The sequence below is a fragment of the Ips typographus genome, linkage group LG5, assembly GCF_016097725.1.
Source record: "Ips typographus isolate SLU linkage group LG5, UJ_Ityp_2.0, whole genome shotgun sequence".
Lineage (NCBI taxonomy): Eukaryota > Metazoa > Arthropoda > Insecta > Coleoptera > Curculionidae > Ips > Ips typographus.
Genome location: NC_138426.1, coordinates 4,205,976 through 4,223,750, shown reverse-complemented (window position 1 = coordinate 4,223,750; position 17,775 = coordinate 4,205,976). Strand labels below are relative to the sequence as shown.

The following is a 17,775-nucleotide window of genomic DNA, read 5'->3' as shown; positions in this document are numbered from 1 at the left end:
TTAGTTAAGAGATTTAAGATAATAAGATAAATTTTAAAATAAAACGCATACTTTTTTTTATGAACGATAACGGATGCAAAATTGTTCAGTCCTATTGATGCATGATTTTTAAATTGTTTTACTTTAATGAACGATTTTATCATAGGCAACCAGATATGCTTATAGCATAGTTGCATCTTTTTTTTATCTGCAATAAACAGACAGAAATAGATGTACATTAATTATCACTAATCCGGATTAAAAAGTACTAATATCGTGAAAAAAGCGCTTAAAAAGCAAAATTATTTTTATTTCTTTATATTTTATTTTTATTTTAAAATTATTTTACATTTTTTGCATAAAAATTTGCAAAAAAGTTTTAAAAAAGCACAAAACTCTTTCGGAAATGATTTTTTTTTTACTTTTTTTGAGTTCAAGTTCTGGAAATTTTTTGAAGCTCTTAAACTGCTTTAGGGTGCAAACATAGTAAAGCGACGAGAAAAGCAGAGAGCAAAGCGACGATGTAGTTATTTACCTAACAAGTGTGGAAAGTGGTAACTAATTAATTTGCAATGCGAAAAAGTAACTTTACTGCATAGTATGGAAAAGTACCCATTTGAGTGCGGAAATGTGCACTTTACCGCATCCGAATAGGAAAACAAACATACAGTATTAAATTGACTGACACATAGTGAAGAGCAAAGCGGAGAGTCAAAATTGTATGTTACTTTTTGTCGCTCCACTATGTTCGAACCCTTAGAAGCATATGGCTCGCTTTTAAAATCTTTTTGAACCACTTGAGGAGCATTTGGAAAGTTTTTGCACAGTTTAAAGAGCATATTGAAGGTTCTGCTTTAGAGGCATTTGGAAATTCTTAGACTCTTCTAAAAGACTTCCTTAAGTGCTTTAGAAGCAGTTTGGAGTTTCTGTAGTGTTTCGAAATCTTTTTAAATTACTTTAGGAGCAATGAAGGTTCTACACTGCCTTTAAGACTTTTGAAACTTTGTAGATAGTTTTAGAAACTTTTGAAAGCTTTTAAACTGCTCTAAAAGCATATAAGGAAAGGTCTTAAAATATTTTAGAGCTTCTAGACTGTTCTAAAAGCATTTAGAACGCCTTCGACTGCTTTAGAAGCATTGTGGAGTCTCTGTAGTATTTTGAAATCTTTTTAGACTACTTTAGAAGCATTCGGAGACTTTTTGACTGCTTTTGAAGCATTTGAAAAATTATGGACGGTAATGCCTTTAAACTGCTTTAGGAGCATACGAAAGCTTTTAGACTGTCTTGCAATGTTTTGAGAGATTCTACACCATTTCCAAATGTAGTTCAGAAAAGGCCAAGTGAGATTCAGAAAAGGTCAAACGTAATTCAGAATAAGGAACTGCAGTTCAGAAACCATCAAGTATAATTCAGAATAGACAACTGTAATTCAGAAACCATCAAGTGCAATACGGAAAAAATCAATTTAAACTCAAATGATGAAACCATCCAATGAACTTCAGAAAATTCAAAGGCAATTCCATAAAATACATTATCTGTGGATAAAATTATCAAAGCTGAAACTCCAAGGCACTTTAATAATAGTATATTATGTTACTAGGAGTAGAAAGAGGCGATTATTGTACACATAATTATTGCATTCTACTCCCGTGTAACATATACAATTTTTTTTCAATCGTTTTCTAGTTCAAGTTGCAAAATATCGACAGATTCATTGTGACAACCACAACATCAACAACCACAACCTCATTTTCTCAAAACGTCAATAAACTCAAAATGACAAAGTCACGAAAACCCATTCATCATGCGTCAAAAATGACATTATTTATTTACTAGTACAACAATGAAAATTCATTATTGTATTAGTAACATAATGTAGTCTTTCTGCGCCGGTAGTACACGTCAATAAGTATATTTTAAACCGCTTGCAATAGTATATTACATACTCAGGTGGAAAGTGTTTGATTTCTGTCGAGAAATTAGGTAGTTACTTAATCTTATCTTAACTTTACATCGAGACAGAAATTAAACTTTCTACAGTGGTTTGTATACTATTTTATTTTCAACCATTTATCAAAATCTCATCGAACTTTTAATAAATCATTCAGTTGAAATATTGATTGCTAATAGTCTTTCACAATAAGGTAGTATAGGTACGAGTAGTTATGACTTCAACCATAATAAACGACTGGTGATTTGTTTACAATCTTGACAACGTCATTATTGTGCTATTCCGTCTTTAATATTTTGAGCTGAAACGTTTCTTGAAGTGCTTTTAACATGGAGATTTCTTTTTTTTTCAACTATTCTGAATTACACTTGACTCTTTCTGAATTACAGTTAGAAATGGTGTAGAGTAGTTGAAGATTATTTAGAAGCCTTAAGAGTGTTCTAAAAGCTTTTTTATAAAATCGTGCAAAAAAGTACACTTTTTGAATGACATTTTCTGAATTACAATTAACTATTCTAAATTACACTTGACTCTTTCTGAATTTCAAATGACTATTCTGAATTACACTTGAACCTTTCTGAAGTACAGTTAGAAATGGTGTAGACTAGTTGAAGATTATTTGGAAACCTTTAGAGGGTTTTCAAAGCTTTTTTATAAAATCGTACAAAAAATTACACTTTTTTGAATGATTTATAGTGCAAAAGGTTCTACTTTTTTGCACTTGTGCAACAAATTCATGCAAAATAATAGTTTTCCTGATCAGTGCGCAAAGTTATGTTTTAAAGCTTATCCGAACACCGCTTCGCATCGTTCGTCACGTGCGGAAAAACTACTTTGCGCACGTGTTAGGAACAATCATTTTTCTACGAATGAAATAACTATAAATGTTGTGTTTTATTTTAAATTTTTATTGACAATTTTCCTGCATAGTGTGCGGGAAGTTTTTTTTCTCGCATAGGGTTAGGAAAAATTCTACTTTGCATTTAAAAAAAAATAAATACAAAATATTTTCTTTTATCAGTCGGAAAGAACACCAACTTTTGATTTTTAAATGGAAAACCCTGTTTCTAATCTTATTTTAGAATTCCTCGCAAGAAGGCTAGTAATTATGTGTGTGTTAATACTTTCCTATACCTATCTACCGTTTTTTAGATATTTAAATTAAAATGGTGAATTCGTCAGCAAATCGGTAGTCTTAAACTTAAATTAAATTCTCAAGTCCTGAAAGGACAATCTTCTGAGCTCAGCACAATAATCGCCTCTTTCTACTCTTACTAACATAATATACTATTTTTATTCTGTTTTGTTTTTTCAGGAACAATTTGCGACCTACAATTTTCCCGTGATTGATGATGAGGTAATAAGCAAACATTGCAAAAGCTTGACCTGAGTAATTTGTTTCTACTATAATAACAAAGAAAAATTCTACCAACACCAACAAACCTATACAGGTATTCCTGCAAACGGTGTTTCCGGCAACTTGACACTAAACTAGCAATTGCAATCTACGTCATTGAACACAATGAACGATGAACCAAAGTGCGCAGAGGAGCACCAAAAAAGTCCTCAAAGAGAAATCGTCGTATCCCCTCAATTACCAGACACCACTTGTGAGACGGATATTCTTCAGACTGGAAGAAAATATTATTGCAAGTACTGTAATGAACATTTTCGTTCGCAATCTGACATCAACGATCATTTAAAAACTGCTATAGAATGTGAATACAGTTGCCATCGATGTGGAAAAGTTTTCTCACGTAAACTTTTTCTTGTACATCATATTACAGGTGGGCATAATTCTTCTCCACATTTTAAATGCAGAGTATGTCATACACTTTTTTTACCAAAAAGTGATTGTAATACGCAAGACAGAACTCACATCGGTAAGGACCTATTGGAATGGATCTATTGTAACAAATGTTTCACGCAATTTGTTATAATTCAGACTGATGCTAAAAAGCGATTTAAATGCAAAGTTTGCAGCAGAAGTTTTGCAAGAACATCTGTTTTAACTGAATGTATCAGATATCACACCGGAGAAAAACCATTTAGATGCAGATTTTGTAGTAAAAGTTTTGCAAGAAAAATTGCTTTAACTGAATGTATTAGGAGTCACACTGGAGAAAAACCATATAAATGTCACGTTTGTGACAAAAGTTTCTCAGTAAGACCATCGCTACTTGAACATATGGCGAGTCACCCCGAAGAAAAACTATATAAATGCAACTTTTGCAAAGAGGGTTTCCAGTCAAAATCTGATTTAAATGAACATAAAAAAAGTCACACCGGTAAAAAACCACTTAAATGCAACTTTTGTGACAAGATTTTGGCGGGAAGAATTGCATTTTCTAAACATAAAAGGAGTCACATCGGTGAAAAACCATATAAATGCAAAGTTTGTTATAAAAGTTTATCGTATAAATCTCATTTAACTAGACATATGAGGACTCACACCGGAGAAAAACCATATAAGTGCAAAGTTTGTTATAAAAGTTTATCGTATAAATCTCATTTAACTAGACATATGAGAACTCACACCGGAGAAAAACCATATAAGTGCACCGTTTGTGACAAAAGTTTCTCGCGAAAATCTGGTTTAAATACACATATCAGGATTCACACCGGAGAAAAACCATATAAGTGCAAAGTTTGTTATAAAAGTTTATCGTATAAATCTCATTTAACTAGACATATGAGAACTCACACCGGAGAAAAACCATATAAGTGCACCGTTTGTGACACAAGTTTCTCGCGAAAATCTGGTTTAAATACACATATCAGGATTCACACCGGAGAAAAACCATATAAGTGCAACGGTTGTGACAAAAGTTTCTCAAAAAAAACGAATTTAAATAAACATATCAGGACTCACACTGGAGAAAAACCATATAAGTGCAAAACTTGTGACTATAGTTTTACGGAAAAATCTAATTTAACTAGACATATGAAGATTCACACCAAAGAAAAACCATAAAATTGCACTGTTTGTGTGTGCAAAAGTTTTTCGAAAAGTTTTGTTTTAACTGAACATATCAGGACTCACACCGGAGAAAAACTGAATAAGTGCGACTTTTGTGGCATAATTTTCACGGAAAAATCTGGTTTAACATATCAAGACTCCCATCTGAGAAAAACCACATAAGTGCATCGTTTGCGACAAAATGTACCCGGCAAAATCAAATTAACTAAACTTTACAGTTTACACACACATTAACTTAGGAATTACTCCGGAGAAAAACTGTATAAGTGGAACGTTTGTGACAAAAGTTACTCGGAAAAATTTGTTTTAACTGAACATATCAGGACTCACACTTTTTGAAAGCAATTTAAACGCAGCAACTGTGACAATGTTTTGAGCCAAGTTTTATATAAAAAGACATTAGGTTTTACACTAAAAATTATTTAAGTGGAAATACTGTGACGAAGCATCTGCGCAAAAATAAAGTGTGTTGCTCAAATGCAGACTTAAGTGTAAGTATGGAAATATCGAAAACGGTAAGAGACATAAGGTTTGTATAAATATGGCAAAATAGAGCATTTTCGAATTTCACGCACAGTTGGAACTTTCTGGAGATTCCGAAAAACAAAATTTTGAATTATTTAAAACGAAATTAGTAATTATTTCATCAAACTATGAAGGCTTTCACAGTCGGTCAAAAAAGAAAGTTACCCGGTCTTATAAGCCGTGGTCCAATGCAATTTCTTCCTTACGAAGAAATTCCATTCACAATTGACACACCACGGGTTATAATCCCGGATACCTTACATATTATAGTAATTATTTTATTCTTTAATTTATTTGATGAAATTAATGACAATTATCGACGCTTTACCATTGCCACATTTTTTCTCTACAATATGATTTTATGACTGCAAAATTGCAATACTAACCCATATCATATTGTTACGGTCTGGGCCTACTATGCTCGATACTTCTTAACGAGCGCTCGCTTCGGGATGAAACCGATGCGCCGCAATATCTGGCCGGGCGCGTAGTAAAGTAGGCCACAGTTAGGAAGCGCTACCTGGAAGATTCTTGAATGGTCAAGGCAACCCGCGAAGCGTTTCGCGGTCATTCTAGAACGTGGTTTGCGAATATAAAAGACGCGGTCTCGACCGCAGAGTAGTGAATTTGGGAACGCGGTAAAGTTTAAATAGCAAAGTAATTGTGGAATTGTAGTAGTGTTTTTAGTAGCAGTGTTAATTATTGTACGGAGTGTTTTGAAGTGTAGATAAATTTATTAATTGTTGAGTTAAACTGACTTTGTGTGAACCCACGGGAAAATCGTAACAATTGGTGTCAGAAGTGCGATCAGACTTTAGTGCGACGTGAATTGGAACTAAACTTCGGGTTAGAGACTTGTGTTCAGGACCGGACTAGAGATTTTCGGAACAGTGGTGTGTTAAATTTATTTTATGCCAATAACAAGACGTCAAAGTGCAAACATGGAGGCCCAATTTGCAGCTATTATGGCAATGCTTAAACAAGACAAAGAAGAACGACAACAAGACAAGGAAGAACAAGAAAGGATTCGACAACAAGAACAAAGAATTCGACAACAAGACAAAGAAGAACAAGAAAGGATTCGACAACAAGAGAAGGAAGAACAAGAAAGGATTCGACAACAAGACAAAGAAGAAAAAGAAAGAATGAGACAACAAGATATAGAAATGCGTCAAGAAGATAGAGAGCGGCAAGAAAAGCGTAACGAAGAAATATTGAACGTTCTAACGTTTCTAACGTTCCAAGAGTATGTAACCCATAGTCTCAAAAAGATGGAGTGTGATGTTGAGGAAAAATTAAATGATGTTCGGGAGGACATTAATAAAATTCAGAATGATGTTGAGATAAAGCTACGCGACTTAGAGCAGAAAATTGACAGCAGAGGACCCAGCTCTACAGTGATCACCGGAAACAAGATCAATCCTCCCACATACGACGGTCAAACTTCATGGACAACGTACCAACTCCAATTTGAGGCCGCTGCAAATGCAAATCGATGGAGTAACGAGGAAATAGCTGTAGCACTGGTGGTGGCATTACGAGGACCTGCATTGGAGCTGTTACAGACTCTGCCTATCGCCCAACAAAGCAACTATGACGCATTAGTAGCTGCATTAGAACGACGTTATGGGGATCAGCATAGGAAAGGAGTGTACCAAACACAATTAAAGGCAAGACTGCAGAAAACTGGTGAAAATTTACAAGAGTTTGAGGCCGAAATTCGTCGCCTTGTGCATCTGGCTTACCCAGCCGTCCCGGATGAAATCCAAGAAGAACTTGTGGCACAGTATTTTGTAGATGGGATTCGAGATACGGAGGTAAAGAAAATGCTGAAGATGTTCAAAGGGAGCAACAGCAGCGAATTACTGATTCGAGCGCTGGAAGTTGAAGCTGCGTGCAACGACTTAAAGCCAAAAATCAGGGCCGTGACTATTCAAGAGGAGAGAGAACCGCCAGCCGATCATGTTGCTACATCAATAGATAAAATTGAATCAATGGTCGGCCAAATAGTGCAACAAGTGGCAGCATTAGGAAATGGTCTTTCCACACAGTTAGAACGATCATGCCCGATCACGAGAGTGGAGTGTTATCGATGCGGACGTACGGGACACATGAAACGAGATTGTCGAGTAAGGATACCGTCCCGCTCTCCAACGAGGGACGTACAACCATCCAGAAGGGACCAGGAAAACTCCCACTAGTCAACATTACGGGGCGAATGTTGACTAGCGAAGACAAAGCCCCCAGAATTATCTCCATCAGAAGCCTGGGTAGATCAATGGGAAGCCTGAACGTAGATGGAAAGGTGGATGCGATGAACGTTACTTTTACTTTGGATACCGGTGCGGCAGTATCTTTGATCCGGTCAAACCTTGTGGATAAAAGTCAAGTTAAGCCTTTACGAAGAAGTATTCTCCTGCGCACTGTGACTGGAGAATCGGCTAAAGTTTTAGGAGAAATAACAGTCAAGATTTGCCTTGGAAGGATTACGTTTTACCACACCGTGTTAGTAGCAGATATTGAAGATGAATTTATTCTGGGAATGGACCTGATTTGTCAACATGGATTTTCTTTTAATCCCGAGCAAAATATCCTAAGGTTTGGAAGTGAAGAGTTCATCCTGTCAACCAGTCACCGCTGTGAGTCACCCATTAATGTTTTGGCATCTCAGACAGTAAAAATAACCGGCAATTCCGAGCAAATAATCATTGGACATTTGGAGCAGAATTCTGGGAGCTGTGTTGGACTTGTACGAAACCCGGACCGACCAGGAAGATGCCTCATTGGGAAATCACTTGTAAATGGAGGAAGTGAAGTCCCAATAAGAGTTGCAAACATTTTTCCAGACGACGTCAAAATCAACAAAGGCGAAATTATTGCGGTATTTGAGCCTGTAGTCAAAGTAACCAATTGCGATGGGTTACCAGAACAGGAGGAGCAGTTGGGGGAAAACAAGCTCTTAAATGAACTTGGAAAGACCTGGAAACATCTGTCAACACCACAACTAAAGAAGGCTCGGAGACTGATTTTGGACCATGCTAGCATATTTGGAACACCGAACAATATGGGAAAAACTACCATTGTAAAACACCGAATTAACACCGGCAATGCACAACCGATTCGACAACCACCTAGGAGACTACCAATAGCCAAACAACAGGAAGTGCAGGAATTAGTGGACAGGATGCTTGACGACGGAGTTATAGAAGAATCCTGCAGCCCTTGGTCATCGCCTGTTGTTCTGGTCACTAAGAAAGATGGATCAAGCAGATTTTGTGTAGATTACCGAAAACTGAATGACGTGACCAAAAAGGACAGCTATCCACTTCCCCGTATCGACGATACACTGACGACTTTGGCAGGATCCTGTTGGTTTTCCACTTTAGATTTGAAGAGTGGGTACTGGCAAGTTGGCATTGAGGAGCAAGATAAGGAGAAGACTGCTTTTTCTGCTGGAAATGGGCTGTACCAATTCAATGTGATGCCCTTCGGACTTTGTAATGCTCCTGCTACGTTTGAAAGACTAATGGAAATTGTGCTTCGTAGCCTTAACTGGAAAACTTGCTTGGTTTATCTGGACGATATCATGGTGATGGGAAAAACTTTTGAAGAACATCTGAACAACTTGCAAGAAGTATTTGCTAGAATAGGTGGTGCCCATCTTCGATTGAACGCCAAAAAGTGTTGGTTCTTCCAAAAGCAAGTCGAATTTCTTGGGCATGTGGTGTCGGTCGACGGAATCCAGACGGACGACAAGAAGATCCAAGCAATTAGAGAATGGCCAGTACCAAAGGATAAACACGAACTCAGAAGCTTTCTAGGACTTGCCACCTACTACAGACGGTTTGTGGAAGGATTTGCCAACATCGCAGCTCCGCTACATCAACTTACTGAGGACAAAACACCCTACTGTTGGAATACCCAATGTGATCAGGCGTTCAGAAGGTTAAAGGCATCACTTTGCTCCAGTCCCATCCTCAGTTATCCACAACCAAAAGGAAAGTTCATTTTAGACACAGATGCCAGTAATTCTGGTATGGGAGCTGTATTGTCTCAAATCCAAAACGGAGAAGAACATGTCATAGAATACTTCAGTAGGAAACTTACCAAAGCAGAACGGAACTACTGTGTAACGAGAAAAGAGCTACTGGCAATAGTAAAATCAGTCGATCACTTTCACAAGTACTTGTACGGACAGGAATTTTTGATAAGGACTGACCATGCGGCACTCAAGTGGCTCCTCGGAATGAAACAACCGGAAGGACAAGTAGCAAGATGGCTTGAAAAACTCCAGCAGTATAATTTCAACATCAAGCATCGACCCGGAAAGCTGCATAATAACGCAGATGCTCTATTAAGAAGACCTTGCGCCGAAGAATGCAAACATTGCCAGAAAGCGGAACAACGTGAAGGCGTTGTGTCCATCAGAATGGTTCAGCTGAAGACCGATGATGAATGGAGTCCCGATGAGATTAGGAAGGATCAACTAGAAGACAGCGACATAGGCCCATTGTTGTTGAGAAAGGAACAAAGCGAGCCAAGACCAACATGGCAAGAAATCTCTAACAAAGGCCTGACGTTCAAAGCACTTTGGGCTCAGTGGGACTCGCTTGTGGTTGAAGGCGGCTTGCTAAAAAGAGCTTGGGAGAGTGCCGATGGAAAAGAGATAAGGAAGCAGCTGGTAGTTCCCAGAGGAAGGGTCGACAACGTACTGGAGGAAATGCACAATGGAAAGACTGGTGCTCATTTGGGGGTAAATAAGACTTTGGACAAAATCCGGCAACGTTTTTACTGGGTGAACTACTGCCAAGACGTGAAATCATGGTGTCGACAATGTTCCATTTGTGCAGCTAGCCACGGACCACAGACGAGATCCCGGGGACCTATGAAGCAGTACAACGTCGGATTGCCTTTCGAACGTTTAGCCATAGACATCGCTGGGCCTTTTCCTGAGACCAACAGAGGCAACAAGTACATTCTTGTTGCCATGGATTACTTTAGCAAATGGCCTGAGGTGTTTGCGATTCCAAATCAAGAAGCCAGAACAGTCGCTGATATTCTCGTCGAAAATGTCTTCAGTAGATTTGGTGTGCCGTTGGAGTTACACTCTGATCAGGGACGAAACTTTGAGTCCAAGCTCTTTCAGAGGCTCTGTGACCTGCTAGGCATTAGGAAGACCCGAACAACGCCGCTTCATCCTCAGTCGGATGGCATGGTCGAGAGATTTAATAAGACCATAGAGCAACATCTCTCAAAGGTTGTTGATCAGCATCAGAAAGATTGGGACCAGCATATTCCGCTCTTCTTGATGGCTTATAGAGCAGCAGTCCACAACTCAACGGGACAGTCACCATCTAAAGATCTGTTTGGTCGAGAACTGCGACTTCCATGTGATGTGGTGTTCGGATCTCCAACAGGCCAAAGCACGAACATTGAGAACTACGTTGACGAGCTGCAAGACAGATTACTGAACATCCATGATCTGGTCAGGGAAAGTTTGAATCTAGCTAGCGACAAGATGAAAGCTCGTTATGATCTGAGGGCCAATTCGGGAGGGTTCCAGAAGGATGATAAAGTTTGGTTGTTTAACCCTCAGAGGAAGAAAGGCAAATCACCAAAATTAACACCTGTTTGGGAGGGACCTTACAATGTGGTAAAAAGGTTAAACGACGTCGTGTACAGAGTCCAACGCAGCCCCAAAGGCAAGATGAAAATTGTCCATCTGGACAGACTCAAGAAATACCAGGGATTAGATGAAGCGGATCGGGACGATCAGCTTTAAGAGGGGGGCAGTGTTACGGTCTGGGCCTACTATGCTCGATACTTCTTAACGAGCGCTCGCTTCGGGATGAAACCGATGCGCCGCAATATCTGGCCGGGCGCGTAGTAAAGTAGGTCACAGTTAGGAAGCGCTACCTGGAAGATTCTTGAATGGTCAAGGCAACCCGCGAAGCGTTTCGCGGTCATTCTAGAACGTGGTTTGCGAATATAAAAGACGCGGTGTCAACCGCAGTAGTAGTGAATTTGGGAACGCGGTTAAGTTTAAATAGTGGAATAATTGTGGAATTGTAGTAGTGTTTTTAGTAGCTGTGTTAATTATTGTACGGAGTGTTTTGAAGTGTAAATAAATTTATTAATTGTTGAGTTAAACTGACTTTGTGTGAACCCACGGGAAAATCGTAACAATATGGTAAATCTGCGTAATCAGAAAATAAATTGATGGTAAAATATGAATGGTAACCTAAAACAGAAACGTTTGATCTCAAATATTGTTACGGTTTGGCCTACTATGCTCTATACTTACTGAACGAGCACTCGATTCGGGATGGATCCGATGCGCCGCAATATCTGGCCGGGCGCCTGTTAGAGTAGGCCGCCGTTAGAAAGCGATACACCGAGAAGCAACTTCCAAGTTCGACGCAAATCGCGAAGCAAGAAATTAACACCAGTTTGGGAGGGACCTTACAATGTGGTAAAAAGGTTAAACGACGTCGTGTACAGACTCCAACGCAGCCCCAAAGTCAAGATGAAAATTGTCCATCTGGACAGACTCAAGAAATACCAGGGACTAGATGAAGCGGATCGGGACGATCAGCTTTAAGAGGTGTGGTTTAACAGTGTTACGGTTTAGCGGTGGTTCTAGAACGCAGTTTGCCGAATATAAAAAAGCTGTTCCGACGGTGGAGAGTAGTGGATTTGGGAACGCGGTAAAATTTAAATAGTAGAATAATTGTGGAATTGTAGTAGTGTTTTTGGTAGCTGAATTAATTATTGTTTTGAAGTGTAAATAAATTTATTTCTTGTGAGTTAAATTGACTTTGTGTAAACTCACGGGAAAACCGTAACAATATGATACCTATTGCCACGTTGTAGAGGCGGAAATGTGGCAATGATAAAGCGTCATTTAATTTCAGTTATGCCGTTAACAAATAAATCAATCAAAACTAAAAACTAATTTATATTCGTTTTTTTTAAAGTATAATATTTCCTGAAGTAATCCCGGATTCCGGAAATAATAAGAATTTTTTTTCTTAAACTGGTATACGCTAACATCAACGGACTATACAAAAAAAAAATAAGTTTTATATAACTATCTAGAACGTTACGACATTGACGGGTGTATGCTTGTTGAGACTAAGACTAAAATTGATCAAACCCCATCATACAGAAATTGGCAGTTTTTGTGTAAGCATGGTAGTGTGTTGAATAATGCACGAGGGGGAGCGGCGGCTTTGTTTAAACCTAATGCAAGGATTGGCAAAGCTAATCCTCCATCATTAAACAACCCCCTGAATGAGTGTCTACATTTCACAATTCCATATGTGAACGATAAAATCCACTTTTTCCTTGTGTATATACATCCTTTTTCTGACATTGAACAGAATATCTTTAATAAAGTAAACCTTTACAAGCATGCTATTGTTATTGGAGACTTTAATATTAATCGGCGAAAATCGAAACAGCTAAAAACTTTTCTGGAAAACTCTGATTTTATTCGACGAGAAACACCCCCAACATTCTTGATGCCTGAGAATGACGACACAACACCGGACCTTTTACTTCACACAACAAACCTAACCAATCTTATAGACAATATTCAACTAACGAACGAACTGGGATCAGATCATTTGGCAATAACTTTTGAAATAGACCTAACTGTAATGCAACATCCAATACCAGACATAGCAAATAGAGAAAAACTTAACCTATCTCAAACTGACGTGAGTAAAGTTTCCACGGATGTTCATAACCACCTACATTTAACTACTGAGACAATTACTTTAGAACACATACAAAGCAAAATTTCACATGCGGTTCGAAAATTTTCACCAACGAAGAAAGTTGGTTTTTACCAGCACACTCTACCCAGATTTATACTTAGATTAATAAAACAAAAACGAGAATTATACAGACTATATGTACGAACACAGGACAACTCACTTAAACGGACCTTAAATAGCTTAAACAGAAATATCAAAACATTAATACAACATTATCGACAAGACAAATGGTTAGAAACCTGCCAAGACATTGAAAACGACAGAGGTAAATCCTTCTGGACCAAAGTCAGAAAGCTGAGCCAATACAAAAAATCCAGTATGCTTGGCAACATCACTGAAAATGGTTCTGAACTGTATATATATATAGGCCGGTTTAGAACGTCTTTCGACGTTGTCCGACACCTAATTTCCAGCCTCTTCGGTCTTCACAATCTTTAGGTGTTAGATTTCTCTCACTCATGCATTTATGCATGGTTTTCTGCCACTCCTGTTTTGGCCTTCTTCGTTTTCTTCTGCCTGTTGGTTGCCAATGAAGTACTCTTTTAGGCCATCGGGTATTTGACATTCTTTCCACGTGTCCGTACCACGTAAGTTGCTTGTTTTCGATATCCTGTGTTATTGCGTCTTCTATTCCCATCCGTTGTTTTATGATGTCGTTTCTTATTCTTTCTCTTCGTGAAATGCGCATCGATCTCCTAATTGCATCCATTTCAACTGCCTCAACTCTTTTCTTGTGTCTATCTGAAATTCTCCAGGTTTCTGATCCATATAGGAGGGTGCTTTTTACCATTGCCTCATAGATATTAAATTTCCGCTTCTTGGTTATTTCTTTGCTCCATAGGATTCCATTCAGAGCTCCGATTACTTTTTTGGCTTTGACTATTCGCTTTCCGATTTCTTTTACATCTGTTCCTGTGTTGTCGAATGTAATGCCCAGATATTATTATTCCTGACACTGAAGGATTTCTTGGCCATTGTCCAGTTCCAAATTTCCGTCCTGAGTTCCCACACATAGATACTTTGTCTTGGCTATGTTGACTGTTAAGCCCCATTCTCTGTATTCCTCTATTAGCTTTCGCATCATGTACTGCACATCCTCTTTATCATTGGCTACTATGACTTGGTCGTCTGCGAACTGTAGGGTAAACAAGCAACTATCATCAATTTCTATTCCCATTCCCTGGACCTTTCTTTTCCAGTTTTTTAGTGCCATCGCTATGTATATTTTAAAAAGAGTGGGAGAGACACAGCATCCTTGACGCAATCCTTTATTCACCATAAGCTCTTCAGTGACACATTTGCCTACCCTAATTCTTGATTTTGATTCCCTATATAGTTCTTTAAGGGCTGTTACGTAGGTGTGATTAATGATTAATGTTGGATTGCTCTAAGACCCTCCATAGTTTTGATACTGGGACTGTATCGTAGGCTTTTTGTAGGTCAACAAATGCTAGGTGCGTTTCCAAGTTTCTAGCACTTCTCTTCTCTATAACTTGTTTTAGAGTAAACACGTTGTCTGTACATGATCTTCCTGCTCTGAAACCGCATTGTTCTTCCTCTTCTTTTCCTTTATAATCCTCTTCAATGAGATCACGTAAAATTCTACCATACAGTCTGCTCAATGTGCTTGTAACCGAGATGCCCCGATAGTTATTGCAGTCCAGTTTATTTCCTTTTTTGTGAATGGAGGAGATGAGAGCCATTTTCCATTCCTTAGGGACGGAATGTCCGTTCAAGCATTTATTAATAATAACTGTTAAATTTCTAAAGAGCTTTCGAGTTCCATATTTTAACATTTCGGAATATATTCCTTCTGGACCGCTAGATTTACCTGGTTTAAGGTTCATAACAGCTTTTCTCACTGTTTCCTCAGATACCTCAACTTCCTCTCCTTGCACATTGAAGTGTCTTGGAGACTCAGTTAAATATTCTTGTCTAGATTCCTGAAGTAGGTCTTTGTAGTGTTTTAACCATTCTTCGGGTTTAATCACTTGAATGTTCGCCCCGTCTTTTCCTGGGTTCTTGACAGTTGATATAAATTTCCATACTTCTGAACATTTTCTTCCTCCTATATAGCTGTTAATTTCTTCACACTTCCTATCCCAAGACTCGTTTTTTGCTCTGTTAATTTGCACTCTTAGTTGCCTTTTAATATATTTGTACCCTTCAAGGTCTTCTTCATTTTTTGTAGTTAGCCATTTCAGATATTTTTGTTTTTTTTCTTGAACCATTGTCTCTATCTCCCCATTCCACCAATGTTTCTTGTTGGTGCTGTTCTTCTTTATTCCTATTGGCTCTTGTGTGGCTTCTGTCAGAGACCCTATAATGTTCTCATAGACTTCGCCAAACGTGTGTTCTTCAGGACTGAGGAGTTTACTGTCGAGTCGTCTCTGATAAAGAAATACTGTGCTCTCATCCTTAAGACTGTCAAAGTTGTATTTTGGTGTGTTAATTGTCTCCATGGTTGCCGTACTATTACTTTGATCTTCTTGATGGTTTCTAGTTTTTCGAAAATGTAGCCTTATCTTGGCTTTTACTAAATAGTGATCTGATCCGCAGGTGCTTCCTCTTAGGACTCTCACATCGTTAATTTGCAAATTTGTTTTTTGTTGGCTGATGATGTAGTCAATAATTGACTTAAGGTTTCGAGTACTCTGTATCCATGTATAGCGATGGATATTTTTATGCTTAAAGAAACCATTATTGATTTTTAGATTGTGAGTCTCGCAAAGGTGAATGAGTCTTTGGCCGTTATCGTTGATTGTTTCCTCTCCATAAGGCCCCACAGTTTGATTGTTAAGTTGTTTTCCCGTTCTTCCATTGAAGTCACCCAGCATCACAATTTCTCTATTTTGCCCGATGTCTGTAAGTATTTCATCTAATTTTTCGTAGAATTCCTGCTTAATATCGGCTCTTTCATCATCTGATGGTGAATAGGCTGCGATGATGGTTATGTTATGACCCTGTAGTTTTAGGTTAAGTATTAGAATGTTTTCATCAACAGCTTCCCAGTTACTTATTTTATTCCTCCAGTCTTTCCTTATTAGTATTGATACTCCTCTCGCTGCTCTCTTTTCTTTTGACACTCCGGTAAATATATGGACAAAGTCTCCGACAAATCCGGTGCCTTTTCCTTTTTTCTTGGTTTCAGTCAAGGCTACTAAGTCGATTTTCCTTTCCTTAGTTTCTGCGGCAATAATGTCAATTTTTTGTCTAACACCCTGTACATTCCATGTGGCAAAATTCATCGTCCATTTTCTTTGCTTAGTTCGTCGTCCAAGTGATCCATCCGATGCTCCGAGGCTTTGTTTAGGTTTTTTGGTATGTTTATGTTTTTCCAAGTATTAGAGAACCAGTCTAATGCCTTAACCCCCAACTTGGAGGACCAGGTCAGTTTTTGTTTCACGGTGGGTATTTTATTTCCCCACTACCCTCTGAATCTGCTGGCTTGCAGACCCAGTGAGCTTCCCCTAATTCCAATAGGGACGCGCCCGATGGAGGTAACTGACAAATCCCCACACGGGGTTCTGAACTGTACTCGGACAAAGACAAAGCAGATGCTTTTGCTCGACATTTTTGCGAAAGCTTTAAGATGTCCAATAACCCCAAATTTGACAAAGACAATTGGCTTCAAATAAACATCTGGTACAACAATTATTTTAACGACAACACTGTACGAAAACAATCCATACCAATTACTGACGCAGAATACCATACAGCCTTACAAAAACTTAAAAACACAGCCCCTGGAAAAGATAACATTCAAAGCAAAATTTTACAGGGCTTATCTCGCGAAACGCACATACTGTTACGTACCCAAATGAATGAATGTCTGGAAAAGGGCTTTATTCCACAGGCTTGGCGAAGTGGTATAATAATACCAATTCCCAAAAACGGACAAGACAATTCACAAGCACACAACTATAGACCTATCACTTTGCTACCGGTGTTGAGAAAGTTTTTTGAGCAAATCATCAAAACAAGATTAGAACGCTTAACTCAAAAACGAATACCCGAACACCAATTTGGGTTTAAAAGCAAAAACTCGACAATTCATCCCCTATTTGTGATAACAAACAATATACAAACTACTCACCTAAATGACAGACGAACAGCTACTTTACTGATGGACATAAATAAGGCTTTTGATAGCATTTGGCACAAGGGTATGCTTTTTAGACTTTACGAACTCGGAACACCGCAATACCTACTATATACCATTAGAAACCTTCTCAATGACAACCTTTTAGAAATCCGCATCAACGACACTTTGTCCTTTCCCTTCTCCCCTGAACAGGGCCTTCCTCAGGGCTCGCCGCTGTCTCCTCTATTGTATAATATTTACTGTCATGACATTTACAATCACAATCAAAAAGACGAACTTACGTTTGACAACTCTGGACAATACTTGCTACAATACGCTGACGATACTGCTTTGATTGTACATGACAAGACGACTAAAAACGCGACAAGTAAACTACAATTACTTACCAACAAAACTATGGAATGGTTCTACAAGTGGAGACTGACTCCTAATCCCACAAAAAACCAACTTCTTT

The 17,775-nt window shown here is 38.4% G+C and overlaps 3 protein-coding genes across 5 annotated transcripts in view; 2 read left to right on the top strand and 1 right to left on the bottom strand.

Moving 5' to 3' along the window:
• The window catches only part of LOC145729580 (uncharacterized), a 28,049-nt gene extending 22,198 nt beyond the window's left edge, over nt 1-5,851 (top strand). For 2 of the 3 annotated variants that reach the window (XM_081980393.1, XM_081980392.1), the window contains one exon: nt 3,246-4,311. Coding sequence is in view for 1 of the 3 variants with exons in the window: in XM_081980390.1 (XP_081836516.1) it covers nt 3,453-4,904 (1,452 nt within the window). In the remaining 2 variants the exon portion in view is untranslated. Of the gene's footprint in view, nt 1-3,245 lie in introns of all 3 variants that reach the window. The other variant, XM_081980390.1, reaches the window with a different exon arrangement.
• Nucleotides 5,852-6,157: 306 nt separating this feature from the next.
• On the top strand, nt 6,158-13,661 carry LOC145729287 (uncharacterized). The gene is made up of 2 exons (XM_081979973.1): nt 6,158-6,681; nt 13,655-13,661. Exons 1-2 carry the CDS (start codon nt 6,347-6,349, stop codon nt 13,659-13,661), a joined length of 342 nt encoding a protein of 113 aa, XP_081836099.1. The 5' UTR covers nt 6,158-6,346.
• On the bottom strand, nt 13,645-16,734 carry LOC145729578 (uncharacterized). The gene is made up of 2 exons (XM_081980389.1): nt 13,755-16,734; nt 13,645-13,713 (listed from the first exon to the last, which is right to left on the bottom strand). The coding sequence occupies exon 1, from the start codon at nt 16,462-16,464 to the stop codon at nt 14,581-14,583; it is 1,884 nt and encodes a 627-aa protein (XP_081836515.1). The 5' UTR covers nt 16,465-16,734; the 3' UTR covers nt 13,645-13,713; nt 13,755-14,580.
• Between the last annotated feature and the right edge of the window lie 1,041 nt (nt 16,735-17,775).